Source organism: Oncorhynchus gorbuscha, linkage group LG05 (assembly GCF_021184085.1).
Source record: "Oncorhynchus gorbuscha isolate QuinsamMale2020 ecotype Even-year linkage group LG05, OgorEven_v1.0, whole genome shotgun sequence".
In the NCBI taxonomy this organism is placed as follows: Eukaryota; Metazoa; Chordata; class Actinopteri; order Salmoniformes; family Salmonidae; genus Oncorhynchus; species Oncorhynchus gorbuscha.
In genome coordinates this window covers 51,709,993-51,722,970 of record NC_060177.1, presented here as the reverse complement: position 1 = coordinate 51,722,970, position 12,978 = coordinate 51,709,993, and the positions used below count along the sequence as shown (strand labels likewise).

General features: G+C 41.9%; 1 protein-coding gene across 1 annotated transcript; it reads left to right on the top strand.

Annotated features, from left to right (window-relative positions):
* The first annotated feature begins 7,208 nt into the window (after positions 1-7,208).
* LOC124034890 (rac guanine nucleotide exchange factor JJ-like) lies at positions 7,209-9,299 on the top strand. The gene is made up of 2 exons (XM_046348291.1): positions 7,209-7,243; positions 7,401-9,299. The coding sequence occupies exon 2, from the start codon at positions 8,127-8,129 to the stop codon at positions 9,297-9,299; it is 1,173 nt and encodes a 390-aa protein (XP_046204247.1). The 5' UTR covers positions 7,209-7,243; positions 7,401-8,126.
* Positions 9,300-12,978: the final 3,679 nt, after the last annotated feature.

Genomic DNA, 12,978 nt, shown 5'->3' with positions numbered 1-12,978 from the left:
CACTCCAATGCATCCCAGTTCCACAATAAATGTTGATTTGTTCGATAAAGTTCATAATTTATGTCCAATTACCTCCTTTTGTTAGGGAGTTTGGTAAACAAATTGAAATGCGTGCAACTTCCAGGGGAAAGGTCGGAAGAAAATTCCAAAAAGTTAGATTACTGGTCGTAGAAACATATCAAACGTTGTATAGAATTATTCTTAAGGATGTGTTAATCATAAATGTTAAATAATATTCCAACCTGAGAATTCCATGGAACGAGAGCTAACTCTCTCGTGACCGCGCGTCACGAGCGTCTGACACTCTGCCAGAAAACTGACTCAAAGAGCCCTCTTTCCCCCCTCCTTTATAGTAGAAACCTCAAACAAGTTTCTAAAGATGGTTGAAATCTAATGGAAGCCTTAGGAAGTGGAATGTGACCCCATAGACACTGTGTATTCGATAGGCCAAGCTTTGAAAAACTACAAACCTCAGATTTCCCACTTCCTGGTTGGATTTTTCTCAGGTTTTCGCCTGCCATATGAGTTCTGTTATACTCACAGACATCATTGAAACAGTTTTAGAAACTTTAGATTGTTTTCTATCCACATTCACTGATAATATACATATTTTAGCATCTGGCACTGAGAAGGAGGCATTTTACTTTGGGCATACTTTTCATCCAAAACTGAAAATGCTGCCCCCTATCCCAAAGGAGATAACTAGCCAAGCAAATGTGTCTGAGATACGAAGAATAAGGTCATACACATAATGTTAGCTAGCAACCCAGCCAGCTAACAATACACTTGAAATTAAATTACTTCCTGTCAAAATTAGAAACGTGTAATATCTGAAAATCTTTGCAGTATACATCATTGTTGGACGGATCTCCTGTCTGATGCCATGCACGGTTGCCTTAGTTTGACGATGTAATTCCGAGTGCTATTTTCTCCATCTCCTTAGCTATCATACTTAAATTCCACTGATTTCAAAACTCGGTCCTCCAGAAAGTGGAGAGCATGCACATAAAGTTACCTAGCGAGCCAGCCAGCTAATGTTGGCTAGCTAACTGTACACTTTAAGTTGACATTAAGTTTATGCAGTTTTTTTTAAAGCCGCGTTTGACATGACTACCTAAACATATCAGCTCCAATAGACAGACGAGTGCTATATGGTAGACCAATCCAAACTTATCTCTCGGCATGTCCAGCCCACTCATTATCTCAGCCAATCATGGCTAGTGGGAAGGTTGCCCCTTTTTCTGTGGCTACACCAACTAGGATCGTAATTTGACAATTTTATTTGCATTTACAGATGGCATACAAGTATCCCATAGGCCTCTACATTATGGACACGGTATGTGTAAGAAAACAATTATCAAACGTTTTTTTCTTACACATTCATCACAATATTTTATTTAATTTTACCTTTATAGGCAAGTCAGTTAAGAACAAATTCTTATTTTCAATGACGGCCTAGGAACAGTTCAGGGGTAGAACGACAGATTTGAGGCCTTGTCAGCTCGGGGGTTTCCGGTTACTAGTCCAACTCTCTAACCACTAGGCTACCCTGCCGCCCCAATAACCAAGGTATGAAATCTGTAGAAGGCATGTTTTGTTAATTATCTATATAATTACAATTTTGGGGATTCACAGCCCTCACCCTCCCTATCCCCTACACCCCTGATGAACATAACAGCAAACCTGTTAGATGACCATGCACCATGCACTGAAAAATCCGAACTAAAATATTGTGTTAATGTTATACACATTATTATTAATAATAGGGGAGGGGAGGGTATTTAAAAAATAAACCACAAAAGGTTCTTCAAAAGGTTCTTTAAGGATCCATTAAAATGGGTTCTTTGAAGAACCCTTATAATAAAGGGTTATTCAAATAACTGATAGGGGTTCCCCCACAGTTTCAATTTGAAGATCCCCTAAAGGATACTCCAGGAACCTTTTCTTTTTCGAGTGTAGTAGGGGGGTTGGACATGAAACACTTGGCTTCTAGAAGGAGCAATAAAGTATAGTCTTCACTGATGCTAATCCACAAATCAACTTGTAGTGTACATTTGTTTTCAGTATGTGTCATTTCTGTATTGCTGTGTTTTTTATGGTGCTGTTGTTTTTTCTTTGTATAGGTATTTCCAAAGAGTAGCAATGGTGTACATCTTCAAATGATGGTTTATTAGAGTATGAGCTTCAGAGGTGACTATCTGCAATGTCTGACTGGCCCCAGGGATATAATATGCACATTAAGCCTCTGCCGCCCTCTGGTGTTTTTTAAATTTAATTTAAGCTTTATTTAACTAGGAAAGTGAGTTAAGAACAACTTCTTATTTACAATTACAGCCTAGAGGGGAACAGTGGTTAATTGCCTTGTTCAGGGGCAGAACGACAGATTGTTACCTTGTCAGCTCGGGGATTCGATCCAGCAACTTTTTGGTTACTGGCCCAACGCTCTAACCACCTGGCACCACAAATGGTGTAAGCAATATGCATACATGCATACATACATGCAGTAATGCAATTGTCCAAGTACTTCCAAAGTACATGAGAAGTGAACACATTTAGTTAACAGATCCCTTATCACTGTGTAAAGGATGTATGTACATTGTAAGTACTCGTTGTTACAATGTTACATTGTTGCATACATCAGTAACCGTATGCTGTATCACATCTGGCCATGATTGGGAGTCCCTTAGGGCGGCACGCAATTGGCCCAGCGTTGTCAGTTTTTGGCCGGGGTAGACCGTCATTGTAAATAAGAATTTGTTCTTAACTGACTTGCCTAGTTTAATAAAGGTAAAAAAATCCCCTAACCCTAACCAGCCCTTAGTACAGTGTCAAAGTGTAATAATGGGTCATTACAATAATTGTTACACAGTAATAAGGGCACTGCATTGTAAAGTCTAACCCAGTTCATGCATAACAGAAGAGAAGAGAACAATGATTAATAAGATTTACAAAATCACCGGCAATAAATTAGTAATAGCAGCAAATCGTAGTCCACATCTAGTTCCTCCTTGTTTTTAAGCAGATGTATTAGTTAGTATTTTAGCGTCATCAATGCTTACTGAGCCATTCAGGGCTAGTGTATTTGTTTTGTTCATCATAATGTATTAGACATGACATTTTAAGGGGCCAATCTTGGATTGATACATACATTTTTGGTCTTGTATATTAACGATATAGCCATTGATTCTTGAAGATTATAAATGATTAATGCCTCATGAGCTAAGTTCAACTGTCTTACTGCATCAAACTGTTGTGTTTACTTGGACTCGCTACGCCAGTTAAATTTACGTCACATGTTCCAATGCCTCCATGCACCAATTCAACCCAATGAACCCATGACGTCAATTCACCAATGATGTATCATTTTAAATCATCAGTCATCAATCAAGTATGTCTTTTTCAACACAACACTAACACATGTTCTTCAATTAAATACATTAAATGGCCATTTCTTCCTCCTCTGCTACATAAAATGTTTTATGAAAACAGCATTCAAGGTGGCAATGTTCCTATTCACGGTCCATTAAGAGGACTCAAGCCTGTATATTTATATTTATATATTTCAGAAAGGAAACACCACCACATATACATTCAAGCATTTATTAGAAAATATTACAATGCATAGTCTTAGCGTTAGGCTCTGCTCCTTCAGGTAGCTCACTGCCGGAGCGAAGCATCATAAAGATGATAAAATAATTACAGGCAGTGTTTATACCTCACACACATGGTTATGGACACCTATACCATGTCATATACAGAGTTGAAATGTATTCGATGTTGAGTCTGCATGCAAAAATTACGCTTATATATACACATCACAGAAAACTGAAATCTAACAAAAACCATTTGACATAGAAACAATAGATTCTCTGCACACAAAAAAAGTTAGTTTATTAATTATCAAACTATGTGACCATGAGGTCACTAGGTCATTTGAGTGCTACATACTGTATGTGTATAGCAGAATGTGCCATTCATGAGCTCTCAATAGGCCAGCAAACGTCCTTCGATCATAACATGATTGTCTACTAGGCCTATGTGTGAACACAAACTATGTGTAGCATGAGCTAACGCAGCCATATGATAATTTCTCATATGACGCATCGATTGGTACACTCGATGAGGCAAGATGAGCAGTCATCTTGGTACATGGGATATACAGTTGAAGTCGGAAGTTTAGCCAAATACATTTACCTTAGCCAAATACATTTAAATTCCTGACATTTAATCTGAGTAAAAAGGTCAGTTAGGATCACCAATTTATATTAAGAATGTGAAATGTCAGAATAATAGAAGAGAGAATGATTTAGTTCAGCTTTTATTTCTTTCATCACATTCCCAGTGGGTCATACGTTTGCATATACTCAATTTGTATTTGGTAGCATTGCCTTTAAATTGTTTAACTTGGGTCAATGTCACGCCCTAACCATAGTTTGCTTTGTATGTTTATATGTTTTGTTTGGTCAGGGTGTGATCTGAGTGGGCATTCTATGTTGGATGTCTAGTTTGTCTGTTTCTGTGTTTGGCCTGATATGGTTCTCAATCAGAGGCAGGTGTTAGTCGTTGTCTCTGATTGGGAACCATATTTAGGTAGCCTGGGTTTCACTCTTGGTTTGTGGGTGTTTGTTTCCGTGTCTGTCACCACACGGTACTGGTTCGGGTTTTCGGTCATGTTCATATTTATTGCTTTGTATTTCTTAGTGTTTATGTTTTATAATAAACAATATGGACACTTACCACGTTGCGTTTTGGTCCGATCCCTGTTACACCTCCTCTTTGGACGAAATCTGCTGTTACAGTCAAATGTTTTGGGTAGCCTTCCACAAGCTTCCCACAATAAGTTGGTTGGATTTTGGCCCATTCCTCCTTGGCGAGCTGGTGTAACTGAGTCAGGTTTGTAGGCCTCCTTGCTCACACACGCTTCTTCAGTTCTACCCACAAATGTTCTATAGGATTGAGGTCACGGCTTTGTGATGGCCATTCCAATACGTTGACTTTGTTGTCCTTAAGCCATTTTTGCCACAACTTTGGAAGTATGCTTTGAGTCACTGTCCATTTGGAAGACCCATTTGCGACCAAGCTGACAACATGATTCTTCCAACCCTGCGCTTCACGGTTGGGATGGTGTTCGGATGGGGCCACAGTGTCTCCTGACCCCTCCTGTCTTAGCCTCCAATATTTATGCTGCAGTAGTTTGTGTCGGGGGGCTAGGGTCAGTTTGTTATCTGGAGTACTTCTCCTGTCTTATCCGGTGTTCTGTGTGAATTTCAGTATGCTCTCACTCTCTTTCTCTCTCGCGGAGGACCTGAGCCGGAGGACCATGCCCCAGGATTACCTGGCATGATGACTCCTTGCCGTCCCCAGTCTACCTGGCCGTGCTGCTGCTCCAGGTTCAACTGTTCTGCCTGCGGCTCTGGAATCCTGACCTATTCACAGGACGTGCTACCTGTCCCATACCTATTATTTGACCATGCTGGTTGTTTATGAACATTTGAACATCTTGGCCATGTTCTGTTATAATCTACATCCGGCACAGCCAGAAGAGGACTGGCCACCACTCATAGCCTGGTTCCTCTCTAGGTTTCACTCCTAGGTTTTGGCCTTTCTAGGGAGTTTCTCCAAGCCAACGTGCTTCAAGACCTGCATTGCTTGCTGTTTGGGGTTTTAAGCTGGCTTTCTGTACAGCACTTTGAGATATCAGCTGATGTTTGAAGGGATATATAAATACATTTGATTTTGATTTGTTCTTTGGGTTGCAAGCCTCCCCCGTTTTCCTCCAAACATAACGATGTTCATTATGGCCAAACAGTTCTGTTTTTGTTTCATCAGACCAGAGGACATTTCTCCAAAAAGTGTGATCTTTGTCCCCATGTGCAGTTGCAAACCGTAGTCTGGCTTTTTTATGGTGGTTTTGGAGCTGTGGCTTCTTACCTGCTGAGCGGCCTTTCAGGTTATGTCGATATAGGGCTAGTTTTACTATGGATATAGATACTTTTGTACCTGTTTCCTCCAGCATCTTCACAAGCTCCTTTGATGTTGATCTGGTATTGATTTGTGCTGTTCGCATCATTGTACGTTCTCTGAGACAATGTGTCTCTTTCCTGAGGTCTTGGCTGATTTCTTTTGATTTTCCCATGATGTCAAGCAAGGAGGCACTGAGTTTGAAGGTAGGCCTTGAAATACATCCACAGGTACACCTCATATTGACTGAAATTATGTTAATTATCCTATCAGAAGCTACTAATGCCATGACATAATTTTCTGGAATTTCCCAAGCTGTTTAAAGGCACAGTCAACTTAGTGTATGTAAACTTCTGACCCACTGGAATTGTGATACAGTGAATTATAAGTGACATAATCTGTTCATAAACAATTGTTGGAAATATTACTTGTCATGCACAAAGTAGATGTCTCAACCGTCTGGCCAAAACTAACAATACATTTGTGGAGTGGTTGAAATGATTTCAACCTAAGTGTATGTACATTTCTGACTTCAACTGTAGTTGGGCAATGCATTTTAAGGATAAAGATCAGTAGCGTATAGTTAGATGTGTGCGTGCTTTTCTCCTTTGAGAAAACAGCTAATTCAAAGGGGGTCTGTCAGATTTTAAAACACTTCCAAGCTACCTTCTGCGAGTGAACTCTTGTTCATCTTCTGTCAAAGAAGGTAATCAAGGAGGGGAGCAGACTCCTTCGTTCAACAATTTGACCACTCAACCACTTATTTTCTGGGTCATGGAGGACAGAGGATTTTTGCCCAATTGAGAATCTCTCATTGAAATATCCATTAATCAATACCCATGTGCTTTTTATGTGAGGCTTATAGACTGTTGTTACATGCATACCTCTAGAGGGAGACATTGGTTTTGTAAAGTGGCATTGACAAAACTAGAACAAGAGGAGCATTTCCAAAATCTAAAAGGACTAATAATGCTATTCTGTAACTGACAGTTAGACTTACAGGATATCTCGTTGTCTTTTGTTTGAATTGTTTGTGTCCGCTGTGCGGGGGAAATGATAATACAAGCGGAACTACGTAGCTAATACTGTTGTAACGGGGATCGTTATTGTAGCAACACACCTTTGGAGGGAAGGCAATCCTGCGCTGCGTTAGCTAAGTTTTCATGTCATCGGGAGTAGTTCATAAACGTTGAAGAGTATGTTAGGATGAAGTGTGAATTCATGCCAGGAATAATAAGTGTGAAGTTTGATTTCCTCCCTTCTGTAATAAGCAGCCAATGAGGTATTTGTTCCTTTATTCATGTGTTAATCTGAACCTGTTATAACGCCGGTTAAACTGTTATGTATGTAAGCACTTCAGAGTTATACCAAGCTAATAAGTCACTCGTAAGATAAGGTTGTAAGAGTGTGCTTAACTGTATTTTTCATTTACTTTATAGTTCTCACGGAAGGTGATAATTCTGACTAAAACTACAGAATAAAGCCGCCAGTTAAAATCAAGGAACGGTTGAGCTCGTGGTTACTGAAGGGAGCTACAGTGAGAACTCAATGCTCTTCACGAGCAAGAGAGAAAGAAGAATCACATCCAGCTGTAAAACGTCTACAAGATTCCCAAATCCTGGTAGACCCTGTCATCTGCCAGATAAGAGTTTTGCACCTACCTGCAAACTAAGAAGAAAATCTCCACATAAGGAAGCATCGTGAGGCAACATAAGGTCAAGACTAACAGGAAAGTCAGACACGCAAGTACAAGTCAAGGTGTTTGAAGGTGGTCCTAGCCTTGTGAACAGCTAATAAGAGACTTTAAGATTACAATTCGTAAGGACTGGAGATAGTTGTCTATTTCATAAATACTCTGGTATTATGCATTTGCTCTTTCTATCTTAATGTATCACTGGTATGTGTATTACTGAAAAATATTATTTGATACTTACTAAAAATATATATATAGTCACAAACATTAAGGGTCAGCGTACACCTATTAATTATATATTCACATGTAAGTTAATAGTGTAATTGTTTGGTAAGGTGTTTGTTCAAGCCTTTGTTACAAGCATTATACATGTTTATACCACGTACTGAGTTTTAAATTACAGTGAATTAGAGTATAAATTACCTACTCACTTATCCAAACCTTAGCTAGAATTGATTTGACTTGATTTAGAATGTCAGAAAGAGGTAGTTTCACTAAAGGTGATAGAGATGGGGTGGGTCAAGTTGAGCAGCTGCAGCAACACCTCGCAAACTTTGAGCCTTCATCAGAACAAACAGAACAGCAGGAAGAGGCCCAGACTGGTGTGGAGTCACTTCGGCCAGTGAATGATGATACAGAGGCTGCTAATGAGATAGCACAACAAGAGCCACGAAAAGGTGAGAGGGTCCGCAGGTTAACTGAAAAGGGCAGAGAACTGCGCGACGAAAGGTGGAGACAGCTCGAACATCGTTTCAGGGTCAGCTATGAGAAGTGGAAGGCTCTGGTAAAGGAAGCAAAACTGTCACTGACAGGCTGTTGCTCTGAAGACCTACTAGAAGACCTCTTAAACAAGATTAGCCATACCTCTACAGAGCTAAACCTTGTCTACGTAAATTTGCGTCAAATCGACATTCCCGACAACGATATACGACGCAGAGTTGATACTTGTGAAGCAGTTACAATGTCTATTATCAAGACTGTAAGGTGTCATTTAAAAGGCAGGGAAGAAGGTCAAAGTAACCAGATAGAGTTGCACTGGAAGGACAGCAATTCCTTGTGCATGTCTGAACTCTCACATAAGTCAAGTCTCAACTATCAGCCCTCAAGTGCTTCCTCCCAGTCTCAAAGCAACTCAAAGGTCAACTCCAGACGCTCAAGCGTGTCATCTGTCAAGAGACAAGAGGCTGCGGCGGAAGTTGCTGCTAATCAAGCAGCTTTAGAAGTAATGGTTAAGCAAGAACGCCAACTAGAAGAGCTTCAGCGACTCGAAGATGAAGATAAGAAGAGGACAGCGGAGCAAGAAGCTGAGGCTGTGAAACGCAGCTTAGAAGAAGCTAGGCTGCGAGTCAAGTTAGAGGTAGAAAATGCTGCCAGACGAAGGACACTAGAAGACAAGCGTAGAGAGTTAGAGCGCCTAGAAGTGCTCAAGAAACTAAATGCTGCCAAGGCGCGAATGCAAGTGTATGAGCAAGATGAAAACTCAGAGGACGAAAAGAGAGAACTACTCTCTAACTGCAAATCTGTGAAAGAAGTCACGCACAGACGTGGCTCATTTCAGTCTCTCACCACAACATGTTGTGACAAGCACACAGCAAGAAGATGGCACCAAGACCATGTTCAGGTTACTAGCGGAATCAATCAGTGAAAGCCGCCTCCCCATACCAGAACCAGTAACATTCAATGGAGAGCCTCTCTCGTACACTGACTGGAAGGTCTCTTTTCAGACTCTGATAGACAGGAAGAACATACCAACAACTGAGAAGATATATTACTTAAGAAAATATGTCGGTGGGCCTGCCAAGAAAGCCATCGAAAGTTACTTTATGTTAGGAACAGAATCAGCCTACCATGCTGCTTGGACCATTCTTGAAGAAAGGTACGGAAACAAATTCTTCATCGCCAAGTCTTTCAGAGATAAGCTCAATGCATGGCCTACGATAGGATCCAAGGACAGTCTTGAACTTAGAGACCTTGTAGACTTTCTTCGCAGCTGTGAAGCTGCTATGTCTCAGAATAAGGGCCTGGAGGTGCTTAATGACTGTAATGAAAACCAAAAGATCCTCGCTAAACTTCCAGATTGGCTAACTTCAAGATGGAATAGAAAGGTCACAGACATCTTAGAAGAAACGGAGATCTTTCCTAGCTTCAGTCAGTTTGTGAAGTTTCTCACGAGAGAAGCCAAGATTGCTTGCAATCCTGTAACATCCCTTCATGCTTTGAAACCAAGTGAAGATGGGAAACTTAAGACGCCAAGGATTCAAAACCCCGGAGCAAGGGTATTAGCAACTAACTCTGATGAGAAAGATACTGTTACTAGTTGTGTCTTCTGTGAGAAGTCAGGTCACAGTCTCCACAAATGCTGGAAGTTCATGGATAAGCCCGCCGCAGAGCGACAGAAGTTTGTTCAAGAGAATAAATTGTGCTTTGGCTGTTTAAGGCCTGGGCATCGATCGAAAGATTGTGATAACAGGAACACCTGCGACACGTGTCAGAGGAGGCATCCATCCTGCCTGCACGAAGATCGTAGTAAAGAAAGGTTAAGGGATAGGAAGACAGAGCCCCCACGAGATAAGGGGACAAGAGCGTCAAGTGAGGCCATATCTAACAGAGTCGTAAGGGACATTAACACTCACACCTCCACAATCATTCCAGTATGGGTGTCAACCACAAGTGAGCCAGATCGTGAAGTTCTTGTGTATGCACTTCTTGACACCCAGAGTGACACCACTTTTATCCTTGAAGAGACAACAAAGGCTCTCAATACAAGGAAGGAGCCAGTCCAACTGAAACTCTCTACAATGGCTTCAAGAAATACCACTGTGCCCTGCCAGAAGCTGTCTGGTTTGCAGGTTAGAGGGTTTTACTTGGAGAAGAAAATCCCTCTGCCAACGACCTACTCGAGAGAGTTTATTCCTGCAAACAGAGATCATATTCCTACTCCAGAGACTGCAAGAGCATGGTCTCATCTTGAACACATTGCAGAGGAGATTGCTCCTCAACAGAGCTGTGATGTCGGTCTCTTAATTGGCTACAACTGCTCCCAGGCTCTCCTTCCAAGAGAAATTGTGTCTGGTAAGGGAAATCAGCCTTTTGCTCAGAGAACAGATCTTGGCTGGAGCATAGTCGGCTATGGAAATCCATGTATCGACTATGGCGACCCTATTGGAGTGAGTCATCGGGTTATCGTTAGACAGGTGATGCCAAGCCTTCAATCTTCTTCCAACCTCACAAATCAAGTACACCATGTTTGTAGAACACATGTAAGAGAGGTAATCACAACACTGGACATTATCAAGACGCTTGAATCTGACTTCAACGAGAGAGCTGCAGAAGAGGACCTCATATCTCAAGAGGATATCCGGTTCCTGAAGAAAATGAAAGAGGGCATCAGACGCAAGGACAATGGACATTATGAGATGCCGCTGCCGTTTAAGGAAGAAAGACCCAATCTGCCGAACAATAAAACATGTGCAGTTCACCGACTCAAGTGCCTGGAAAGGAGGCTAAGGAGAGACAAGCAGTACTACAAGGACTACACAGCATTCATGGAAGAGACTATAGCTTGTGGAGATGCTGAGAAGGTCTCTAAAGAGGAAATTAACAAGCATCCAGCATGGTACATCCCGCACCATGGAGTTTATCACCCACAAAAGCCTGGGAAGATACGAGTCGTCTTTGACTGCTCAGCTAAGTTTCGAGAGACGTCCTTGAATGATCATCTTACCGGTTCAGAGGTGACAAACACATTGCTGGGCGTCCTTTGTCGTTTTCGTAAGGGTCCAGTTGCAATCATGTGTGACGTAGAGTGCATGTTCCACCAGTTTCATGTGAAAGCAGAAGACCAAGATTATCTACGGTTCCTTTGGTGGGAGAACGGAGATCTAGAGTCTCAACCCTCAGCGTATCGTATGATGGTCCACTTGTTCGGCGCAGCTTCATCTCCTGGTTGCGCCAACTATGGTCTCAAACATCTTGCTGCCGAAGGACAAGGAAGCTTCAGCGAGAAGTCTATCCAGTTCATAGAAAGGAACTTTTATGTTGATGATGGGTTGACGAGCGTATCGTCTGAAGCTGAAGCGGCCCAGCTGGGGAAAGAAGCAAGAGAGCTTTGCAGCATCGGCAAACTTCGGTTGCACAAGTTTATCTCTAACAGCAAGGAAGTTATAGCCACAATTCCCAAGGAAGAACGTGCCAAGGGTGCCAAAGACCTGGATATGGCTCTGGGTGAACCACACATGGAGAGAGCGCTTGGTGTACTGTGGTGTGTCGCATCAGACGAGTTCCAGTTTAGAGTAGTTGTCAAGGAACGCCCACTCACAAGAAGAGGAGTGTTGTCTACAGTAGCCTCTGTATATGATCTGCTTGGGTTTGTGGCACCCTTTGTCCTGGTGGGGAAGCAGATCTTGCAGCGGATGTGTCGTGACAAAATCGACTGGGATGACCCCCTTCCAGATGACCTAAGTTCCCAGTGGGAATTCTGGCTCCAAGGTCTACAAAACTTGTCTGAAGTAAGGATCCAACGAAGCTACTTGCCATCAAGTTTCAAGGAGGTGCAGAGTTATGAGCTCCATCACTTCTCCGACGCTAGTACCTCAGGTTATGGAGAGTGCTCATACCTCAGAACAATTAAACCTCCAACACAGACGGAAATGGAGTCAGACAGGACAGAAGAAACACAAGGATTAATGACATTGTCATTTTGCAAGATGATACTGCACCACGCAACCAGTGGAAATTGGCAAAGGTTACAGAAGTGTACCCGGGGACAGGATGGCCGGGTGAGAAGATTCAAGTTACTGATCAGCGACTCAACCCTAGATGAGGGAGGTAAATGCATCACCAAACCCACCTATCTGGAGAGGCCCATCCATAAGACAGTCACCCTCCTGGAAGCCGATCAAGAAACCTGCAGACCTCTTTCACAGAAATCACCGGTGATTGGTGGGAGTGTAACTGACAGTTAGACTTACAGGATATCTCGTTGTCTTTTGTTTGAATTGTTTATGTGTCCGCTGTGCGGGGAAATGATAATACAAGCGGAACTACGTAGCTAATACTGTTGTAACGGGGATCGTTATTGTAGCAACACACCTTTGGAGGGAAGGCAATCCTGCGCTGCGTTAGCTAAGTTTTCATGTCATCGGGAGTAGTTCATAAACGTTGAAGAGTATGTTAGGATGAAGTGTGAATTCATGCCAGGAATAATAAGTGTGAAGTTTGATTTCCTCCCTTCTGTAATAAGCAGCCAATGAGGTATTTGTTCCTTTATTCATGTGTTAATCTGAACCTGTTATAACGCCGGTTAAACTGTTATGTATGTAAGC

Bases quoted from the DNA above. Each gene is read 5' to 3' on its own strand.
- LOC124034890 (XM_046348291.1), top strand. From the start codon at position 8,127: ATGTCAGAAAGAGGTAGTTTCACTAAAGGTGATAGAGATGGGGTGGGT.